We start from the raw sequence: 23722 nt of genomic DNA, 5'->3' as shown, positions 1-23722 counted from the left end.
TATGCCTAAAAACAGATTTTTGACAAGTTTTAACTATGACTTTGATACATCAAAGCGGCTTGTTGACAGAGAGTATACCGCGAAAGGCAACAATCAAAATTTCGTTATCTGCCTCTCTCTAACGCTCGAATATGCAAGAGTTATTTCGAAAACTTAGATTTTTGTGATTCGCGGTAGACCCTCGTTAGTGCTAGCAGCGCCCTATATACGCAGAGTTTTGTGTATTATTCCCTATTTCATAGGTACGTACATAATCGCTATATTATTATGTACATTATTGCTGCTTGGAGTGACACTATCCCAGGGCCAAACAGAATATGGTCTGAAGTCTTTAAATGACTTACTTATTGACACGTTTATCATTGACTGAAATAAATGTCATATACTAAGAAAAAGTGACCAAAGCCTCCACGACGTTTATCATTACTTATTAATGTCACAATTTTTTTATCAATTTATCACATCAATAAGATTAAAGGCGGATCGAGCTAACTCTGCCCGGCGTTGAAGTGTGTCAATGCCAACATTAATGTCAAATATCTATGAAAATACTTATTTATTAAGTCGTAGATTAGATGGACTCAATCTAACTAAAATAGTGAATAAATGTGTACTTAAATAAATATTGATACCTATGACAGTTTGTTTAGGTATCTACATCGTTATAATATTTTAAACTTTCGCGTTTTGAACACAAATTAACTCACATTTATTTATAGACGGGTCTAACGCGAATTTTATTCAATTACCTTGATTTACCGACGTTTCGACACAGGTTTCACTGGTCGTGGTCGCGGTTGACTGATGTCCCAGCAAAATGTCAAAACAGAGATTTGTGCAACTACCCGACCAAAAGTGTATGGAGAAGTTTGGGGTAGACATCACATTTTCAAACCACCCACTACACATAATATTAATTATTGTCAGTAGTCCGACACGCAACACACAATATCCACGCACCCGTCCGAAGATAGATCCTTTGGCTTTAACTTTTGTATCACTGGTTCTCAACTTGGCGATAAGTTGAAACCATCCTCCCTGTTAAAATTCCTGTTGCAATTGAAATCAAGAAACACCCCAGGAATTTATCGCCAACTTGGGAACCAGTGATACAAAAGTTAAAGCCAAAGGATCTATCTTCGGACGGGTGCGTGGATATTGTGTTGCGTGTCGGACTATTGACAATAATTAACATTATGTGTAGTGGGTGGTTTGAAAATGTGATGTCTACCCCAAACTTCTTCATACACTTTCGTCGGGTAGTTGCACAAATCTCTGTTTTGACATTTTGCAGGGACATCAGTCAACCGCGACCACGACCAGTGAAACCTGTGTCGAAACGTCGGTAAATCAAGGTAATTGAATAACATTCGCGTTAGACCCGTCTATAAATGTGAGTTCATATCTACATCGTTATTAGGCTCACTGCTATAATTATTGGGTATATATGTATAGTAATTGGCCAGTTTGGCCACTCTTAATAATAAGGTTTCAATCGGCTTGTTTCTTTCTGATTTGTAAGGAATGGCCAATAACTATAGCAGTCACCCTATGACAAGGTAGTAAGTTAAATAAGTTTGGCTACATTAAAAAAAATGAATTTATTTCAAGCTACAAGTTTCATAATCAGTTGTAAAAAATTGCCTTTTTGCTAAATAACAAGGCTGTACGATATCAGATATCGCTGCAGACTTATCTTGGTCTAACTCCACTAACATAACTAGTTTTTATTATAATAAAATATAAATTGCTTGATTGTTATTCCCCAGACGATGATACTCTTCATATGGCTCGCCGCATTCGCAGCAGCAGTATACCTATACATCCGACAGATCTACTCTCGGTTTAGTCGTTATGGGGTCAAACATAAGCCGCCGGTCCCACTCCTGGGCAACATGGCGCCCCTTGTGTTCAAAAAGAAGCATTTGGCGCAGTTCTTTGGAGAATTGTATAGTGAGAATCCGAAAGAAAGGTTAGTACCTATACTACGTAGGGACGATGACACATGTTGAATATAATAACAAAATCTAGTTAAATAGATAGAAAATGAGCAATTTGTCACATTAAATTAAAGACAAAAATGGAAATGTTGAAAAATACAAGACCTCAATGATTCAAAGTTTTGAGTTTTTAAAACTTCTATAATTATCTTTACATTTTATTCAAACATAGTAAAGCACAACAAGACATTTGATCCTCAAAACAAACCATGGTGCCAGCATAATTCCATTTTTATCGCATGTCACTATGCCCGTCACTTTCGCACTTACATTTACTTGTTAGAACGTGACAGGCATGGTGACAGGCGATAAAAAAGTGACTGTGCTATGGCCGATTATCAACTGATTCTAATAAGAGAGCAAGAGAATCGAAAAATACCTTATACATTACTACGTTACTGGTACCAAGTTTATTTCATTGGCTATTGCAGATTTGTGGGTAGATACGAGTTTTCCAAGGCCACAGTGATTATCAAAGACCTGGAACTGCTGAAAAAGGTTGGCGTTAAGGATTTCGAGCACTTCCTGGATCACAGTTTATCTGCCAATGAAGTCGATCCAATCTTTGGAAGGACCTTGTTTGCATTGAAAGGTATTAGTTTTTATTTCACTTACAACTTTACTTGGGTCAGGACCGCTTCGTCCACAATCCTATTTCGTCACCTTAACTTGTCATTATCGTCATATGGTCGACTGTTCTGATTCGTCAACATTCGTCACTTTCCTATATTGTCCTAATATCCACATTTGTAAAGTGTATCCTTAAGTCTTACCATGTAAACAAACAAAAGTTAAATCCATAGAAAATCTAGACATCGTAATGTCAGATGTTTTTTGAGGAGATCCGTTCGTTACTGCGATTATTGATGATCTAAATCTTATCAGAAATTACAGTTTTCAGTGGTTATATGATTGATTTCAATACTTTATGAGTTTCTTTAAGTATGCAACAACATTTTAAGTGACGATTATTGAGTAATTCCAGAGAAAAATGCGATAATATCTTTGAGAAGTGTTTGTTTACATGATAGGACAAGTAAGGATGAACACACTTTATATGTTGACGAGCTAGTAGTGAGGTCAAAATAGGAATGTAGACAATCTCAAACTCTAGTCTAAATAATAATGTGGACGAATTAGGAAGGTCACGATTTAAGAATTGTATGCTGACGACATGGCATTGTGAACGATTTAAAAAGGTGACGAAATAGGATTGTGGACGAAGAGAAGCAGTCCTAAGCCCTGAACTGACTTTACTAACACCTTCACGTAAAAAATACCGCATCGAATTCGGTCCATCCGTTGCAGAGCTACCATGCCACAGACAGACCCATAACACCCCTCCTTTTGCGTCGGGAGTTAAAAATTCATGCATGTAGGTGTAGGTACTTAGTTAATTTATATGTTTCATAGCATACCAAATCCACTTTCAGGTCAAGAATGGAAGGACATGCGGTCAATGATGAGTCCGGCGTTCACCAGCGCCAAGATAAGGAACATGTTGCCGTTAATCGTGGAGGTAGCAGACCAGATGGTGGCGTCTTTGAAGAAGCAACTTAAAGAGAGCAGACGTAAGTTTGTTTGAAAGCAGCGACGGAATATACACGAATCCCTCAGTAGGTAAATTATTGACTTCGAAAAACGGTCCAGATGACTGTGGCAATAACTTATTTAGAAGTCTTTGTGCCTAATATGTGTACATCAATAATTTTAATTTAGAAGTCTATGTGCCTAATGTGTGCAACTGTGTATACCAACATGGTAGGGTTTGGAGGATTAGATTATAAGCTACAAGAACTGCAAACATCATATAACCTAAACTCAACACACAATAAATATTTCATTTCATTTTATATCACGGTCGCCTCTTTATCGTCTGTCACCAAGCCTGTCACGATCTAACAAGTAAGTTATATAAGTGCGAAAGTGGCGCATGGCATGACACGACAGGCGATAAAAACGCGACCACGCGACCGCGTTGCTACTATTGACGAACTGTATCCCTCACTAAGTAAATTTTCCCCTAACCCACGGCTCAAAATTTCTAGATGGTCACATCGACGTGGATGTCCGGGCCCTCGCAACGCGATGCGCCAACGACGTAATAGCGTCCTGTGCGTTTGGACTGCGAGTCGACTCACACTCCGAGCCCGACAACGAATTCTACAAGATGGGCGCCGTGGCTACTAACTACACTTACAAGCAGAGACTCATATTCTTTGGTTACTCAGCGATCCCGAGTATTATGAAGGTTCGCAAAAAGGATAAATTCAAGATAGGATAAGGATAGAGTAATTTCAATAACAAATTTTCCGGAATTATCAATAATGCCGAAATCGAGGGTAGTTTCTCGCCTTTCCTGCAGCCGCCGCGCAAATCGATCACAAAGTTCGGTCATGATAGTCCGTCACGTTTGACTTTGATCTGCCCTCAACTAAAAGACTTTGATTGATTTTAAAGAGTAAAGAAGTTCATTCCAGTGTTTGAATAGGTACCTACATGAAAATAGGGCTCTTACATGATTTAACTTAAAATTTCTAAACATTTTTCGATCCTTCCATTCCTTTACCTTCATCAAGTCTATGAAAAATGACAACGGAATGGAAGCAAAACCATTGTGACTTTTTTTTCTCCAATTATGATCAATACAACTTGTGCTTCTATTCTAATTGCTTTCAATTAAATGGCAAATTTCTTTGTTTTGTAGAAATTCGGTATTAACGTTCTCTCGGACAGCACTAGAGGTTTCTTCACCCATCTGGTGTTGGACACGATGAAGGAACGCGAGCAACACGGCATCGTGCGCCCGGACATGATCCATCTCCTCATGGAAGCCAAGAAGGGTAAGCCCTAGCGTTCACTGGATTTGCTCCCGAAATACCAGGCTATGCTTATAAATTTCGTCCTATCTCTTACACCAAGGAATTCAGTCAATATGATGTGAGAATTAGATATCCATTGTTTTTGTCCTAACCTAACACTTTAGTTTGTTTTCGTATCTAAAGCGCTGGTGGCCTAGCGGTAAGAGCGTGCGACTTTCAATCCGGAGGTCGCGGGTTCAAACCCCGGCTCGTATGTACAGTCGAGGATATCAATAAATGTATACATTTCTTCACCTTAACCCATTGAAATAAGGTGAAAAAATGTATACATATTTATGTCCTCGACTGTACCAATGAGTTTTTCGGAATTTATGTACTTAATATCAATTGATATTTACCTGTCGCTTTTCGGTGAAGGAAAACATCGTGAGGAAATCGGACTAATCCTAATAAGGCCTAATTTCCCGTCTGGGTTGAAAGGTCATATGGCACTTATGGCAGTCCCTTTCGTAAAAACTAGTGCCTACGTCAATTCTTGGGATTAGTTGTCAAGCGGACCCGCGAGGGAGAAGATAAAGATGATGACTTTAGTTTGTTTTCGTCTGCAGGTAAACTGACTCACGAAGATTCTGGGAAAGATGCTGACGCCGGATTTGCGACTGTTGAAGAATCTGATGTTGGGAAGAAATCTGTGCATCGAGGTAGACTCTCATTTGTATTGCATTGTTAAGGTGCAGTGCGTTCAGCCATCAGAAATTTACAAAACTCGCTTTTTGATACGGTTGCTGCTGTTAAAATAATAGCCGCAACATCAGTATTAAGTATTTCTCTAAGATTCCCACGATGTAGGCTGAGCTGAGCTGAGCTGAGGCTAGTGTGGGGATCACTGACTGCTTTTATTTAAAGTTCTGTATTTTTTTTAATAATTATATTTCGAATTTGAATTTGAACATTGAATTGATTTCTTATCCATCAGACTGGACAGACGCAGATCTGACCGCTCAAGCATTCATCTTCTTCCTCGCCGGCTTCGAGACCGTCTCCACAGTCATGAGCTTCCTCATGTACGAGCTGGCCCTCAACCCTGAGATCCAGGAGAAACTGGCTAAGGAGATCAGGGAGCAGGAGAAGAGTGGCAAGTTCGATTATGGGGCTATACAGAAGATGACTTACCTGGATATGGTGGTTTCGGGTAAGATCTCTCGAGAGACAATTAGTTTCCCACTTTTCCGGTATTTTTTAGCATTGTGATATCGTTTCTGTTTAATACAAAAATAATTTATAATATAACAATAACTAGCGACCCGCCCCGACTTCGCACGGACTAACAAATTATACACCTAAACCTTCCTCAAGAATCATTCTGTTGATTGGTGAAAACTGCATGAAAATTAGTTCAGTAGTTTGTGAATTTATCGCAAACATACAAACTCACAAACAGCGGCGGGGGAGTCTGTTTTATAAGGTGTAGTGATTATTGTCAATCAACTGACATTGCACCTCGAGCTGTGCTTTCAATTTTTAACATCACTTTTCTATTTTCTACTTACTACTTTTATGCTTACTGTGTTTTCTAGAAACATTACGGCGCTGGCCACCAGCAGCAATGACTGACAGACTTTGCATCAAGGATTACAATCTGGGCAGACCTAACGACGAAGCAACAACCGATTACATAGTATGTTTCTTAGAATTAGTTGTCAATCATAATCATTTCATTAGCACGCATGCCATTCCATAAAATAATGAATTTTGAAATAAGATTTTTTTTAATTGGGTAATTGACACAACAGTATGTTGAATATTATAACAAAGTTTAGCTAAATGGATACAAAATGGAATTTAAAAAGATATATTGAGATTATAAAAAAATACAAGGCTCTGAAGTCTCAACAATTAAGTTGCTTTTTCAACTTTCAAAAAGAAAAAAGAAAATGGTACTATTCGACTTCCATTTTATTGAAATATAAATGGTATGACAACTATATACATAAACGCAACATTTCATTACTATATATGTACATACAAGCAGTAGGTACTACCTACTCTTTCTACTCAATATGCTTTATTTACCTACCTAATTTTCTCTCATAATGGGTTTTGCATTTTTAATATATTAACAACACCTCTAACCTTCAGATAAAGGCCGGCGAAAGTCTCACGATCCCCATAACGGCATTCCACCACGACCCTCAATACTTCCCGAACCCCATGAAGTTTGATCCAGAGCGATTCTCCGAAGAAAACAAACACAAAATCAACCCTACGACGTACATGCCTTTTGGAGTAGGACCACGAAACTGCATTGGTAAGACAATATACCTATGTCGGCCGATTTTATATGCTATAGTTTTTTTTGTGGAATTTCCAGGAAGCATGCACAGATCGGTCGCTCCGGGCTTTCGGCTCTATGCGGGGCTCGGCCTTCGGTCATCCAATTCAGATACTTGTACTATTGTTATTTGTCTGAGCACTAACACTAACCTCCCGCACCTCAACCTTCAGCCTTGGGCGTGGGTAGGCACGCCTCTTCGGGATTCTCTCGATTTTCGGCCTTCGCAATAGCTGCCTATACCACGTTTCACGTAAACTATTCCGCCTATGTCCCTAAAACAACCTAACCGCATTTTTGTTCTAAAATTCGACTCACCCTTGACTGTACATTTTTAATATTTTCCCTGACATTTTAGGTAAAGAATTATTTTCTATATATTTTTTTTAATTTCGTAGTCGTTTCGGAGGTAAAGGGGGGGGGGGGGGGGGGGGGGGGAATGGTAATATTTCCCTACTTTCTTGAATAACTTGTTTATCCTAAAAGTATAAAAAAAATATTTAAAATTCTCGCAATGAGCCCTATCATTTGATATATAACACAATACAGTTTAATTTTCTAATTTACCTCCCTAAAGTCATATAGATATGTATAAAATTAATTTGTTGACGTTACATGTCCGTCTTTAGGTCACAGACTTATAAATACGTGTACCAAATTTCAAGTTAATTGGTCCAAATTTAAAAATGGAAAAATTACTATTGGGCCGTGAATCCAGAATCCAGATGGGGAATCCAATCCAGAGGCCGTGATTTCAAGTCTCAACCAAGATAGTAATGTTTCCTCTTATAAATTTATTATATGCTTAATAGCATCGTTCGCAGACGTTTCGGCGTGTTAATTGCGGCGTAAATTAATTGGTCCAGTAGGGCTAATATGGACGGCTCTTTATCATTTGTCACCATGCCTGTCACGTTCTAACAAATAAGTGCGAAAGTGACGCATGGCATGACAGGTGATAAAAATGCGACCATGATACAGACAGACGCACGAGTGATCATATATGAGTTCCGTTCTGAAACCTAAAACTAATAATTCGACTGTAAAATAAAAATGCTTTCTGTGTATAAGAAACACTTTGATTAAAAACTATATAGGTATTACTTTGCTAATCCGCGAAAAGATAACCAAAAGAACGATACCTACTCGACACGTGCTTCGCCTCTCTACGAGGCATCCTCAGGAGATGTTGACGGTCTGACGCCCGGCAACGGAATTTCCGTTCCCGGGGATGGTTCTTTTGGTTATCTTTTCACGGATTAGCAAAGTAATATCTTGGTTTTAATTCATATGGATTTCCGCAAAGTAACGCCTGATTCTATTCATTATTTGAACACTTACTTTTGACGACCGGTCTGGGCTAGTGGGTAGTGACCCTGCCTGCGAAGCCGATGGTCATGGGTTCGAATCCCAGTAAGGGCATTTATTTGTGTGATGAACACTAATATTTGTTCTTGAGTCATGGGTGTTTTCTATGTATATAAGTTTGTATTTATCTATTGTATGTATATCGTCGCCTAGCACCCATAGTACAAGTTTTGCTTAGTTTGGGGCTAGGTTGATCCTTGTAAGATGTCCCCAATATTTTTATTTATTTTATTTACTTTGATGTTTCAGGCTCCCGATTCGCCTTATGCGAGGTGAAAGTGATGATCTACCAAATCCTGCTGCACGTGGAACTGTCACCTTGCGAGAAAACAACCATCCCTGCAAATCTCTCTAAAGAGACCGTCAGGCTGAGGCTAGTAGGGGGAGACTACCTGCGGATGAAACTTAGGAAATAAACGTTTAGTCTTTAGAGAATTGACTAATGCCCGATTCGAACTTTAAGATACGTCAAGAAACTATATGGATTAGATATGTCAGTGTCAATTGTGAAGTTTCTTCAAACTGAAACGTCACTTTTGACACTGACACATCTAATCCATATCGTTTCTAGATCTATTATTTGACGTATCTTACGGTCGGTTGCACCAAACCGTCTGTCACCGTTAAAGCGTTCGCTAAATTTTATTGTATGTGAAGTTTCATAGATCTCTCCTGCGTAACGTTGATCAGCCTGTTAACTGTGGTTGGTGCAACTGGCCCTGAAGGGGTCCACAGATTACCAGTCCGCCGGACGATATCGGCCTGTCAGTTAGAAGCAAAATTTGACAGCTCCAAACAACTGACAGGCTGATATCGTCCGGCGAACTAGTAATCTGTTGGCCCCTAAAGAGGCCTTGGTTTCTTTTACTTAAACAAGATATATTTCAATATAAGTATTACTGTTCCTCTAGTGTAACTTTCATTCCATAGCGTGACGTGACGTCTTATTATCTTATTGTTTTCGGGGGCCCTTGCGGATACACTTCGACCCATAGGGATCTTTTGTGCAGTTACCCCCTAGAAGAGATCCGTCAACTACTCAAGAGCTTTTCCCACCATATCCGTGACGTGACGTACTCGTTTGCGTTAAGTGTCATTTTGTATGGGATTTTGAGTTTAAAAATTCTATACCTACATAGAACCTACATAGAAATTATCCATAACTTAGGAACAAATGTTTGTGATAAAGACTCGGGACCTCCTGCTTCGTAGGCAGGGTCACTACCGACTACGCTAGGATTTTATATTATTTGTTTTTTTTACCAACAAATAAATGTTGAATTAATGTATTTATCTTATTTTGTTATCTCTCGGTCCCGCCTGGTCCCGCCCTATTTCTAGCTGTTAGCAACCTCTTAAGGGGCCCACTGATTAACAGTCCGCCGGACGGTATCGGCCTGTCAATTAGAACAAAATTTTGTCAGTTCCGAACAACTGACAGGCCGATACCGTCCGGCGGACTGTTAATCAGTAGGCCCCTTAATATTCCTTCACTGGCCCTTTTACATTCAAACCTCTGTTAAGTTTTATCTCTCTCTAACAAATAGAAATGTCAAAATGACGAATAAAGACAATCAATTATCAACGAGTTGTAAGATTCGATAGACGTGTATGTCATGAATCTTATGAATAACAGCCGTATTCGAACAATGAGACACGTCAAATACTAGATATTGAAACGATATGGATTGGATATGTCAGTGTCAAAAAAGTGTCAAAAGTGACGTTTTTGTTTGAAGAAATGTCAATTTTGACACTTGTTTGACACTGACATATCCGAATTGACACATTTAAGAATTGGTTAGTTTTTGGAGCAGGGGCCCGTTTCTCAAAAGCTTGTAACTTGTAATACAAGTAGAAGTCCCTTTCTAACAAAAGCTGTCAAAAAGTGACATCCGCTTGTATTACAAGTTACAAGCTTTTGAGAAACGGTCCACAGCTGTTCAAATGCTTGTACTAGTTAACATAAAACTTAAATATTTAGATAAAAACAAATAATTATATTACAATACAATACTAATTCTCTTTATTGCACACTTCAGTGCAGTAAACCAAGTAGAGAAGGTTAAGATTCAGATTTCAGATTCAGATTCAGAGCGTTTAATACAGTAAAAACGTACATGTCAAAAACATAAAAATAAAATCACACACACACACCTAAAACTAATAAAATTAAACCTAAAACTGTACATTTACACACGTCAATTAATTAAAGAATTTAAAAATAAAAAGCAACTACACGATAATGAGCGTTTCTTTTATTTTTTGCCATTTTTATATATTGTGATCTTTTTTGCCACTTTTGTGTTATTTCTACTCAGAATCACAAAATAATAATAATGACAAAATAAATTAAATTAATTAATACCCATAAAATTCATTATTACTATAAACGGCCTTATCAATCAAGCATTTTTGTAGATTATGGACAAACAACTCATAAGAAGTTGCCTCCTTGATTTCCGGGCTCAAGCTATTGTATATTTTATAAGCAGAACTGACCCCACCACCTTGTGGGATAGATAGCTAGAAAGAGAGAGAATATAGTAACAGTAAACAATACAATGCATACAGCAATTCAAGTAAAGATAAACAACAGACCACATCACCGACAGGATATAGCTAAGCAAATTACCACAATAATGCCTTCTGTGTATGCAGATGAGGAAAACCTGCTACGTGATAATTCGTTAAGGCTATTCTAAATAGACAACTTAGATCCAACTTTAGTACATTAGGGTCCAACTTCTTTGTCCAATGTGTATTTTGCCTCACATTTTACTTAATGAGAGAGTGAGACGCAATGACATTGGACCAAGGTATTGGACAGATGGAATACAACCCTTACGCAACGAGGGGTAAGTCATATTATGCAAACGAGGAGCCTTCAGTGAATTAAAGACACAAATGAATAGCGATTCTTATAAATGTTGTATGTAATTCTTCTACTCGCTCTATTTTATTAGTATTACGGCTCAATTCGAACTTTAATATACGTCAGTTAATAGATCTAGAAACGATATGGATTAGATATGTCAGTGTCAAATGTGACGTTTCTTCAAACAGAAACAACTTTTGACACTGACACAACTAATCCGGATATCGTTTCTGGATCTATTAATTGACGTATCTTAAAGTTCGAAATGGGCATTTACAATTTCTTGCAATGAAAACTAATTACAGTCATAGATATGTATGCTTTTATAATCCTACCGGCAAATTGTAACTTTTATGGTTTTGTGATTGCATTAATGTTTAGGTACGCTCACTAGCTTAGATTAAGCATAGATTAAGTATCATGGCTAAATTATGTTGTTTTCTTTTCTCAAGTAAGTGAATTGTTGGTTTTTCTTTTGAGAAAATAAAGATCTTTAAACCGAGATATACGTTACTTCAATGTTCATGTCAAAGTACATATTATTTTAGCAAGTCGTTATAAAATGAGATTGTAACTACGTTTGTATGGCGGCGGGTCTGTACTGGCGGCTTTAAGAGTCATCAAGCTCGGTTCTCCATACAAACGTATTTACGCTCATTTTAAAACGACTAGCTAGATTGCCCTGAAACTTTGTACTTACAATAGGGTATTAAGGTATATCTAGTTCTGTAATTAGTTTATGTAGCTTCAGATACTATACCTAAAAAAAATACAACGCATTTAAGTTTTTCATACAAAATTGGTTTTTGCTCTATTTCGTTCGTTTTATAAACTGGAGCTATATAAACTAATTACAGGACTACCTCGATATACCTCATGTCATTGTATATCCAAAATTTCATTAGTCATTACACTCCAACACGTAGTTTTAAAATGAGAATGAAACTTGAAACTCTGTTTGTACGGGAAGGTAAAATTCGACCGACCTTGCTGCTTGCTTGCTCTTAAGGCTTGTTTTTGTCCGGCATCGAGGTTCTTACATCTTGATTCCTTTGTTAATAACTATTAATCTATTCTGCGGCGCCACTTGACGCCCACTTATGACCAATTAATGATAATATCATGCAATAGTCGACCGGCGAAGCAAGTGACCGGCTGTTTTTGATGCTGTGTTCTCATATTAAAGTTATTTATATATTGTGCGAAACCAAAACGGTTAAATTGACCTTCTATCTGACTGACGAAAATAAGTGACCATATCCGTTGAGTGGCTAATCTACTAAATTACGGGGTACGTTCATTTGTGTTACTATGTCTTCTTCTTCAACCCAACGTTTTCCCGGCCTAGCGCCAGGATTCGCTTTCCTGCTCAATCTTCTCCACTTTGCCCGGTCTTCGGCATCCTCAGGTGTGAGATTGTTCTCTTCCATGTCCGCTGTCACGACGTCCAGCCAGCGCTTCTTAAGCCTACCGCGGCCGCGTGATCTAGGGCCTTGGACAGTGACGTTGAGGCATCTATTTCCGACGTAGTCTACCGGTCTGCGGCGTTGTGTTGCTATGTAAACAAACTAATTTAATCATATGATATTCATCTTTACATGAATTTGTGTTAAAATAGAGCGTTTGCGCTGTCAGGTTCAACCCAATACGCACGCCTCCTAAAAGTCCGGAAAACCATAGTCCCGAGGTATGGAATGGAAAGACAGCGAAAATTTTACAGTACAATCAATGGTGCTAATTTACCGCTTTAGTGCGATATGTAATTAGCACAATTCATGTCTAATATGACTATGTCCAATATTTAAGGGGTGATATGCAGGGGATGTAGGGGACCATTGGGCAGTCGGGAGGGTCGAGCACCCCCTTCTAAATCGTCCCGTCCTGATTTACAAGGGAGTGCCCGGGCCTCCTGACTGCCCAATGGTCCCCTAAGGTCCCCTACTGTAAACCGTTGTACGATACATGTGCGAATAGGTAATTCGCAACTCGTGTCGATTTAAAACACTTCGGTCGTGTTTTAATTTATCGCTACTCGTTGCACCTACTTTTCGCACTTGTATCGTAATGTAGTATAATATGTCTGTGTCGGAAGTTTTGTTAATAAAATGTGCCATTCTCAACCAAAAGGGTACTTATTGTCGGTTGTCAACGAGGCGCTATTTCCATGTTCAATTTGAAATCAACCTTATCGATAACCGACAATGTGGTACTTTTTGGTTGAAAACGTCACATTTCTTTATTCCAGATGATATTCCTTATCTGGTTGGTGGCTTTCATAGCAGCAGTGCTGCTCTACTGCCGCCAGTCTTACTCCAGGTTCAACAAATATGGCGTCAAGCATTTACCCCCCGTACCCCTGTTGGGAGACATGGCGAGAGTGTTCTTTCGTAGGGAGCATTTAGTTGAGAACGCTAAGAGAATTTATGATAGCTTCCCTGGAGAGAGGTTAGTAATATCAAATTACATAGTTACCTAAGTAAGTTGGGTGACAATTAATGCAATAATTATTATGTTACCATCGAGCCACGTTTATTAATGAAAAACACATAAAACACACAAACAAAAAGGAAGGAAGATAAAATTAATAATTTAAAACTAAACCTTAAAACCTAAGGGACTAAAACTAAAATACAACTAAATATAAAAAAACCTCCCCCGAATACCCTGCTTCCTTCATAGAATGAAGAATGCTGGCGGCGTTACCTCTTTGCACCGCCAGACCCAACCTATGCGCAAAGAAGGAGCCCGCTCTGTCATCTCCCGACACACCTATCAGACGTTCCGACACGTTTTTAATAAATTTTTGGTGTCGGACGACCAAGGACCCATAGTTTATCATCGAACTGATCATGTAGTGGACTTGGGAACTCTGTGATATAACAACCTAACCTATTTGTATTCATATCTGTTAGAATAAATTGCCTCAACGAGTATTAAGTTTCCTGTATGAAAAATACAGTCAGCGATAAAAGCTTCTATCAAAACTGAAATTTGTATTAGTTGCCTGCTGAAAGAAAAGTACAGTCAGAGATAAAAGCAATTCTTTTTACCTTTTTTTGTAGATTCGTGGGCCACGTGGAGTTCGTAAGGCCGATGGTGTTTCTCCGAGACCTCGAGCTGGTTAAGCGGATAACAGTGAAAGATTTCGAGCACTTCCTCGACCACGCCGTGGTTGTTGACAAAACTATCGACCCTCTCTTCGGAAGGAACCTGTTTGCTCTGAAAGGTAAGCAGTTTGAAACAACAATATTTAATTAACGTTATGGTAAAATATACATATATACCTTGCTTCCCATTAGGTAGGTCTTTCAGCAGATTAAATCGGCATAATAATCAATATAAATGTATTATTTAAATAAAACAACATTATTTATAATATAGCAGCAGCTTTTGGAGCAAAGTAGGTACTAGGTACCTACATTTTACTACACTTTTTTAACCATTGACGCACTAATATGGCCTTTAATAGACTATGTATCTGCGTATACATTTATTTGTCGTTCTGAGTCATTGTAACTCCTAACTCGACGTATATGTAAAGTCTGTAGGTATATGCTTGTTGCAAACCGATTGTTTTCCGTAAATTTACTTATTATTACCATAAATATAAGTGTAACCGTGGTGGTATATAAATGATTCATTGCTGGTGAAATCAACGAAATTGTTCTTCAAATTTATCTATTAGGAAAGAAAGATGAACACGCTTTTCCACAATGACTTAGTCAAAAATTTTAGACCCCCAACCTCCAATACTTAGTATCCTGTATCTACTCAAAACTGCTCTCTGGTCTATATACAAATATAAGTTTGATTAAACATTCATTTAAAATTTCAATTAGGTCAGGAATGGAAAGACATGCGGTCTACTTTAAGCCCTGCCTTCACCAGTTCCAAGATAAAGCTAATGGTGCCTTTCATGGAAGAGGCTGGGGAAAATATGACCATAAGACTGAAGAGAGAAATACAGGAGTCTGGAAGTAAGTATAAAATACATTTTAATAAGTACGTATAGGTACTCGACGTATAATGGCGCATTAGATACAATGTTGCTGCGCGTAATACTTATCTGGTTTTACAAATAAGGATTGACACTATCAGAACTTGATTTAAAGGAAAGGTTATTGTGGTAGAGGAAGCATTGCTGAAAAGCAATGACTTTATGATGTATGAAGTGCGCTGTGAGCGCTCCAGTGGCGGGCGCCCTCATACTAAAAGAATCGTGCGTAGCCCGAATTACAGGGCGCGCTGCACGCGCTTCAGGCTAACAGATACGGGCGTAGCTCGACACTCCTGCATGTACTGAAGGCGCCCTCAAACAAAAATGAACGGGAATGTCATTGTCAATCTTGACAAAATGTGTGACGAAGTTGAACGTTCCAATGGTGACAGAAAAGCAGGAATTTAACATTATATCAAGGAAGCAAAATCAGTAATCACCCATTTATCGCTGTTACAACGCTGCACCAGCAACTCTGTAGCACTAAAGCTGCGAAGTGTTGTATTTGCGTTGCGATTTTACCATAAGTACACTTTGCTGCGTCTGAGTTATGGCCAACTCAAGGACTTGCAAATACTTAACGAGCTAGAGTTAGACCGTAAAAAGTCTGCAGCGATTTTGATAGCCCACGCAGTGCAAGTGTCATTTTAAACGTCAAACTTCTATGAAATTATGACGTATAAATAACACTTACACTGCGTGGGCTATCAAATCCGCTGCAGACTTTTATTGGTGCGACTATAATGTGTTTTGATTGGTACAGTCAAGTGTAAAAATATGTGTGCACTCATCATACTCAAAAATATGTCCCATAGCTCTTATGTCAGCGAATTCAGAACCATGGGACATCTTTTGGAGTATGTTGTATGCACCCATATTTTTATACTTGACTCCACATTTGATTAATATAGTATATCCACAGAAAACTACGCCGACGTTGACTTTAAAGACGTATGCAACCGCTACGCCAACGACGTCATCGCGTCTTGCGCCTTCGGGCTCAAGGTGGACTCGCAGAACAATGAGCCAGAATTCTACAAGATGGGGAAGGTGGCTGCGCAGTTAACCTTCGTTCAGATGCTCAAGTTCATGGGGTTTCAGTGTATCCCTACAATTATGAAGGTATATATGACGTTTTCTATGAAAAGGTACCTTATTATCGATGGCGTTTACGCCATTATTATCGATGCTCCGATATAAATACAATGCCGCGCGACGCTGTGCGGCGTAAACGCCATCGACAATAAGGTCCCTTCTCATCGATAATGCCCCAATTATAGTCTCCGGCCATCTTCTTGGTTTGCCTAGATTATTAATAGGTATTTAAATATTTCATATCAATTCGTTTAAGTATTATTACCGTTATATTTTGTCTTGCTTTTTAATCCAAATGATAGAGTGTAAGCGGGAAATAGACTTTTTTCAGTACTTGAGACTCAAATAAGAAAAACAGGATATGTACCAGAGTCCTTAACTTTTATTATATTGTCCACAGAAGTAACTTTTTCTAAAATGTGTTTGACCCACCTGCAGATCTGCATATAGGTACAGTTGCCATCAGATATATCGGAGCAGCCAAGGTGTTCACAATATCTTAACACGCACTCTAACGCCCTGACAATAGAGGCGTGTTCAGATATTTGTGAGCGCCTTGACCGCTCCGATATATCTGATGGCGACTGTACAGTAAACTGCAGGGATAACTGAACTGATATATGCAGGGGGGTCAGTTATCTCTCCAGCTTACTGTACACTGGTACAATGCACTTGACATTAATAGTCAGTTAAACTTATCAGCAATTAGGGGTCTCGGTCAATGACAAAATGATTTGATGGAGCTCTAGACGCTTGTTTGTAAATTTTGATAGTTTTATTATCTCTGAGAGGACCCAGAAAGTAGACGGCGCTTTAAGTAATTATCTATGTAGACTCTAGGCATTATTAAAATCGATTCATGTTTTTTTTTAATTTTAATAGTACTTGAAAATGAGAATCTTCACGGCGTCGACCCAGAACTTCTTTAGGCAGCTGGTGACACAGACGATGAGAGAGCGTGAAACACACAACATCATACGGCCGGATATCCTCCACCTCATGGAGGTTAAGAAAGGTAAGCTAAGAACATAAACGAATAATTAAGTAGATTTTTTGAAGTTGGAACAATTAACGGAACTGCACTAATTGGGTTTAAATGGATAACTAGATTAGACTATAATACTTTTTGTTGCATACTTCAAAAAAGAAACAATTGTTTAAACATAGAGGCAGACAGCCAGACAGTAGGCGGTCTTATCGCTAAAAAGCGATAGCTTTCCAGATATTTTTTGCGTAGCGGAATTTAATAATGCTGTTTCTATTACAGGAAATCTTAAACATGAGGAGGATAACACAGCCAGTGACGCTGGGTTTGCGACCGTAGAAGAGTCTAACGTCGGAAAGGCGGCAACCACGAAAACTGGTAGTTGTACATATATTATAACGTACCAATGAGATTTAAAAATAGCTCTAAGTATTTATTTATTTATTTATATAGCATAGATAACAATCGTTGACAGGAAACGCCAATCAAATCATTATATAGGGGGCTTGCATGAACTATAGGGGGCAGCATAGGAGCCGTCAGATTTTTGGCGCGAAGCGTAAATGTGACGTATATGCTTCCGATGTAGCCCACAAGATAGCAGAACCTACTATGCACAAGGAAACGTACCTACGAGACCGGTAGATGGTAGCACATGGTTTGGTAATGTACATGTGTACATATGTTTCCAATTCAGGCCACGAGATGGCAGACCCTCCAACGCGCACGGTTCCCGAGACATTTTCGCTTTTCGTTTGGATGACGATTGTCATCTTGGCAAGTCAGATAAACTTAGCCTATAGACTAAACTTGCCAATTTAAAATAATATTTTGTTTGAATACTGGAATTATCTCGCTGAGGACATAATCCTAATATAATATATCTTATGCAAATCACCATCAGTATTTTCGTTCCAGTCTGGACTGATGATGACCTGATAGCTCAAGCAGTCATCTTCTTCGTGGCTGGCTTCGAAGGCGTTGCCCAAGCCATGACCTTCCTTGTCTATGAGCTGGCTCTCAACCCAGAGGTCCAAGATAAGCTGGTGCAGGAGATTATGGAGAATGAGAAGAGAAATGGCGGGAAGTTTAACTACACGTCTGTGCAAGAGATGACGTATTTGGATATGGTGGTTTCAGGTAATTAATGTTCGTCAATATGTGAAGTACCTACCACCTACCTAAGTTATCAATGTACACATGTCTAGTTATTAATAATGGGAGAAAGGAGAGCATTAGAAATTAGATATATATATCTAGATTATATGTAGATAGCTTTTAAAATCTTCTTAAAATGTGACAAAAAAAAATTCGACGACAAAACAAAAAACCGGACAAGTGCGAGTCGGACTCGACCGAGGGTTCCGTACTTTTTAGTATTTGTTGTTATAGCAGCAACAGAAATACCTCATCTGTGAAAATGTCAACTGTCTAGCTATCACGGTTCGTGAGATACAGCCTGGTGACAGACAGACGGACGGACGGACATACGGACGGACAGCGGAGTCTTAGTACTAGGGTCCCGTTTTACCCTTTGGGTACGGAACCCTAAAAACAGCCCAAGGCCCAAGTAAAGTTGTTTTATACTTAGTTGGTAGTTATGTAAGTACATGTGTGATTGTGTGTGTGTGTATCATTATTACATTTGAATTATCTTTCAGAACTGTTAAGACTGTGGACACCAGGCATCGCTCTTGAGAGGGTATGCACAAAAGACTACAACCTTGGGAGGCCAAATGATAAAGCTACGAAAGATTACATAGTAAGAAACCATTGTACTAATAAAAACGAATGTATTCAACAACGCGACCACAACAATTAAGGCCTCCCCACACTAGCATCATCTTCCGGCGTCTCTAGTCAACTCTATGGAAAATGGCGTCTCTGCGCAGTAGCAGCCATAGAGTTGACTAGACACCGACGTTCAAAAGACGCTAGTGTGAGGCGGCCCTTGATATAATTGAGTCGGCCGAAGTCAAAGCGATGAGATGCTATGTCGCTCAATTGCGACAGGTAGGGTCTTAGGACATTAAAACATTCAATAAATACAAAGTTAACAAACGAGCAGATTTTTTGTGTACTTTAGTACCTATTTAAATATGTTCGTTTGATTACTATTTTACTACCTATTTAGTAACTGAAGGTTTGCAGCCCCTGTTTTCTTTTTGATAGATGTTTGAGCGGTGATGATTTCACGCGTTGATATATTATTATGGATGATTATATCGTCATTAGATTAGAGTTCAAATAGTCTGCTGGTCATGATCACTAATCGCATAGCAATAAAACGAAGGGATACATATGGCCACGCGTTGAGCGGGCAGAATAACGTGCTAAACTCCCATTACAGGCTAGTATACAACGGGCCACTCCACTCCAGTCATGAGGATTTTCATGTCACAAAGATACAACAGAGAAGTAAAGAAGAAGTAGAGTTTGAGAATGTCACCATGAACTTTGTTGGTAATAAGATCAAACAATTCTCACACTCAGAAATGTAATGCAAAACGTATTTATCTTTTAATGCTATAAACAGATTCGCAAGGGAGAAGGCGTAAAGATTCCCACTGGCGCCTTCCACCTCGACCCTCAGTACTTCCCTGAGCCCCACAAGTTTGATCCGGAGCGCTTTTCGCCTGAAAACCGCCACAAGATTCATCCCTTTTCTTTCAACCCTTTTGGATGTGGCCCGAGGAACTGTATAGGTAAGGGACGGTAATGTGTAGGTACTAAGGTGGTGTTACTGGTGCTCGACGCGGTCCCAGTACATGACATCTTGAAACTTAAGTCATTGTCAATAGAGGTGACAGCAGGGTGTCATCTATTGGGCATTAGCACTAGTACCACAACCTTAAGTCTAATTTAAGCACCATACCATTATGTGTTCAAATTGCGCAACACAAAACAACAGGTTTTTGTGAAGAATACCTGCTGACTTTGAGCATCCAATGGCCCAAGTTCAATGCCGACTGCCTAATAATTATTGCTCATGACTGGCGTTCACAAATAATTTACGAAATATTGTATGATTGTGAGTGCCTCGAGTACCTACCTACAGCCTACCTATCATCTACGATAAATTTAAAAATCGCAAAATCCCCCAAAATAGGTAATTTCAAAAGGGACCAAAGCAATTCCATTTCCATTTTTTCCTTTAATATAAAATTTGGGACCAAAGCAAACCTTTGTAGTGTGAGTGTAGGTGTAGATCACTTTGCTTTAAAACATGATTGTGTACTTAAACCGCTAAGTCCTACGGACATCCAGCGCTGCTTACATAGCTACCATTAGCTGAGTTGTCCATTTCGTAATGTCCTGTATTTTTTCTGCTTTTATTCTCTATACATGTTCATAAGTTTGTTATGTGTAGTCACGATAAATGTCTTTTATCTTTATCTTTTATCGCTAAAGACTATTAACATAAAGACGATAATTATCTTTTAAGTGATCATTCTACAGCTTCCAGATTCGCCCTCTGCGAGATAAAGGTGTTGATCTACCAGGTGCTCAAGCATGTGGAAGTGTCGCCATGCGAGAAGACCGTCATTCCGATCCAGCTGGATAAGTCATCCTTCAACCTGATTATCAAGGGAGGACACTGGATTAGGGTGAAGGTTAGAGGATGAGGGCTGCCGTTTCTAAATGAAGCGAGGACGGACGTAAAAGGTTTTTTTACTTTATAAAATCTTGTATATTTTTTATAACAATAAAAGTTTACACAACGCTGTATTTTTTTCTTCTGTATCCATTAAACATGATGATCTTATTTAAATATTCTTGGGCACACCCAATGGAAATTTTGGAAGACACGGTCATTTGCTGTTGAAGTGGATAACATTTTTCTAGGTAATCACTCATTCAGTAGCTTCTCACTCACATGGTTTTGTTTTTCATTTGTTCCACAAACTGTTCGGCTAGGTTTTCTCAAAACATATATAATAAAGAACTGTACACGTGGAGAGCGAAGTCCCGTGCCGTGATTGGTCCGTTCAAAGACACGGACGTCACACAAAGACACTTTCGACTCGAACATGGAGTAAAATTACCGTATGCGTGGCAGAGGGGGTAGCGCGACTATGCTCAGTCTGGAGGATGTTTTTTCTGTGGAAATAGTAAAGATATGTGACGTTCCACGTCAAAAGGTACCTTATGCCAGCTGGCGCTTCAGCTATTATTAACGCCGCTCCAATATTCAGTCGGGGCAATGGTACCTTTTGCCGTGGAACGTCACATATCTTTATTAGGGTTCCGTACCTCAAAAAGAAAAAACGGAACCCTTATAGGATCACTCGTGCGTCTGTCTGTCTGTCTGTCTGTCCGTCTGTCACAGCCGATTTTTTCCGGAACTACTGGACCAATCAAGTTGAAATTTGGTACACATATGTAAGTTTGTGACCCAAATACGGACATGTAACGTAAACAAATGAATTTTAAACATGGGGGCCACTTTTGGGGGGTAAATGAAAAAATGAAAAAATTTAATTTTTCAAACTATATCATGTTACATATCAAATGAAAGAGCTTATTGTAAGGATCTCAAATATATTTTTTTTATAATTTTCGAATAAACAGTTTAGAAGTTATTCAAGAAAATAGGCAAAAAATGACCATTCCCCCCCTTATCTCCGAAACTACTAAGTCTTAAATTTAAAAAAAAATACATAAAATAGGTCTATACCTATAGATGACAGGAAAACCTATTAGAAATGTACAGTCAAGCGTGAGTCGCACTTAATTACAGTTTTTGATCCGACCCCTACGGATTTTTTAAAGAGATTTCACTCACGTTTCACATAAAAAATACATTGTTAACAGTGCCGGATTACTTAGAGTAGTAGTTTTCTTAGAGTAATTGGTGATAATTTTCTGATAAGATAATCATTTTAAATATTTAACGGTCTTACCTACTTACGAGTAATTGTAAGGTCAAATTAAAAATAATGTTTAAAAAAATATGTTAAATTGAGAGCTAGCTCAAAGTTTTTTGTACTCGTCGACTTTAATGGTTGAATTAATAAAGACTTTGTAACCAATAAGCAAAACAAGCACGTGCTTACGGCACCACGTTCAGGGGGGGCACCAAAATGCCAGGTTGAAAAAGGTGAACAAATTTTAAAATTAGGGACAGACACATCGTTTTTACCACACGATTTTTTTAGCTGTCCAAAAGCTAATTTGCAAAAATAATGGCGCGTAATTCTTTGGGAAACAATCGGTCGCAGTAGAAGAGTCGTGATTACATGCATAGATTCGATTTCAACCCACTCTTTTGCGGTTCGGCGTTAGGTCTTATGCGAGGCCTTCTGCCTTACGGCAAAGTTGATCTTCTGCCTTAATTACACTTGGGCGTGGATCCAAATCCAAGCTTTCCTCTTTCGCAGCTGGGCCTACTGCCTTTCTCACACTTCGCCAATTCAATTCCAAGCTCTCTGCTTTCTTGCATATTTTATGCATGAAAACAACCTCGCTGAGACCCTTAAATATCGAGCCCTATGCGAAGCTAGGCTGATAGAAAACTGTCCCATCCCTTCTCTGTATGAAATCCTGGATTCGCGCCTGGTTGGGACTATAACTAAAATTGCGTTTTTATATCGAAAAATTTTCGCGCTTGCTTCGCTCGCGTTTTCAATTACTTTATAAGGTGTGATAAAGGTGACATTCGGGTGGCGACTGCAGCAACATTACTCTGTTGCAACGTTACTGCTGCAGTACTGTCAACTTCCGTGATAAAATGATGTGACTGATTTCCATACTAAAAGTAAAAATGTACAACTGTCTATCATATTGCGTTTATATATCGAAAAATTTCCGCGCTCGCTTCGCTCGCGTTTCTATTACTTTCTAAGCTATGATAAAGGTGACATTCGGGTGGCGACTGCAACAGCATTAGGTACTCTGTTGCAACATTACTGCTGCGGCACTGTCAATTTTCGTGATAAAATGATGTGACTGATTTCCATTCTCAGCTGTAATGCGGCAATGAACTTCTCTCAATTTACCAAAAAATCAATGTAATCTTGATGACCCTAGGGAGAGGGGGCACCTAGAAATGCTTAGGGCATCAAAATATCTTAATCCGGCACTGATTGTTAAAAATTGTGTAATATACGGAACCCTTGGAACGCGAGTCCGACTCGCACTTGGCCGGTTTTTCATATCTAGTGAATTTCTAATTCATTTCCCGAATCGCGCCGTATGTTACGAATTTACGATAGAGGGAGATTCAAATCTTAAATATGTTAAAA

General features: G+C 38.8%; 1 protein-coding gene across 1 annotated transcript in view; it reads left to right on the top strand.

Moving 5' to 3' along the window:
- Positions 1 to 23722, top strand: part of LOC134791627 (uncharacterized) — an 85491-nt gene that overhangs the window by 48985 nt on the left and 12784 nt on the right. The window contains exons 3-20 of the mRNA XM_063762675.1: positions 3434 to 3571; positions 4049 to 4251; positions 4708 to 4843; positions 5431 to 5523; positions 5799 to 6014; positions 6400 to 6500; positions 6962 to 7130; positions 8772 to 8935; positions 13646 to 13845; positions 14463 to 14626; positions 15240 to 15377; positions 16320 to 16519; positions 17375 to 17507; positions 17760 to 17855; positions 18396 to 18617; positions 19139 to 19239; positions 20014 to 20182; positions 20937 to 21094. Of these exons, the coding sequence (XP_063618745.1) occupies positions 3434 to 3571; positions 4049 to 4251; positions 4708 to 4843; positions 5431 to 5523; positions 5799 to 6014; positions 6400 to 6500; positions 6962 to 7130; positions 8772 to 8935; positions 13646 to 13845; positions 14463 to 14626; positions 15240 to 15377; positions 16320 to 16519; positions 17375 to 17507; positions 17760 to 17855; positions 18396 to 18617; positions 19139 to 19239; positions 20014 to 20182; positions 20937 to 21094 (2801 nt within the window). The remainder of the gene's footprint in view (positions 1 to 3433; positions 3572 to 4048; positions 4252 to 4707; positions 4844 to 5430; positions 5524 to 5798; positions 6015 to 6399; positions 6501 to 6961; positions 7131 to 8771; positions 8936 to 13645; positions 13846 to 14462; positions 14627 to 15239; positions 15378 to 16319; positions 16520 to 17374; positions 17508 to 17759; positions 17856 to 18395; positions 18618 to 19138; positions 19240 to 20013; positions 20183 to 20936; positions 21095 to 23722) is intronic.

The sequence above is a fragment of the Cydia splendana genome, chromosome 6, assembly GCF_910591565.1.
Source record: "Cydia splendana chromosome 6, ilCydSple1.2, whole genome shotgun sequence".
Classification (NCBI taxonomy): Eukaryota; Metazoa; Arthropoda; class Insecta; order Lepidoptera; family Tortricidae; genus Cydia; species Cydia splendana.
The sequence above is the reverse complement of the archived record's forward strand: the minus strand, read 5'-3'. Positions and strand labels throughout refer to the sequence as shown.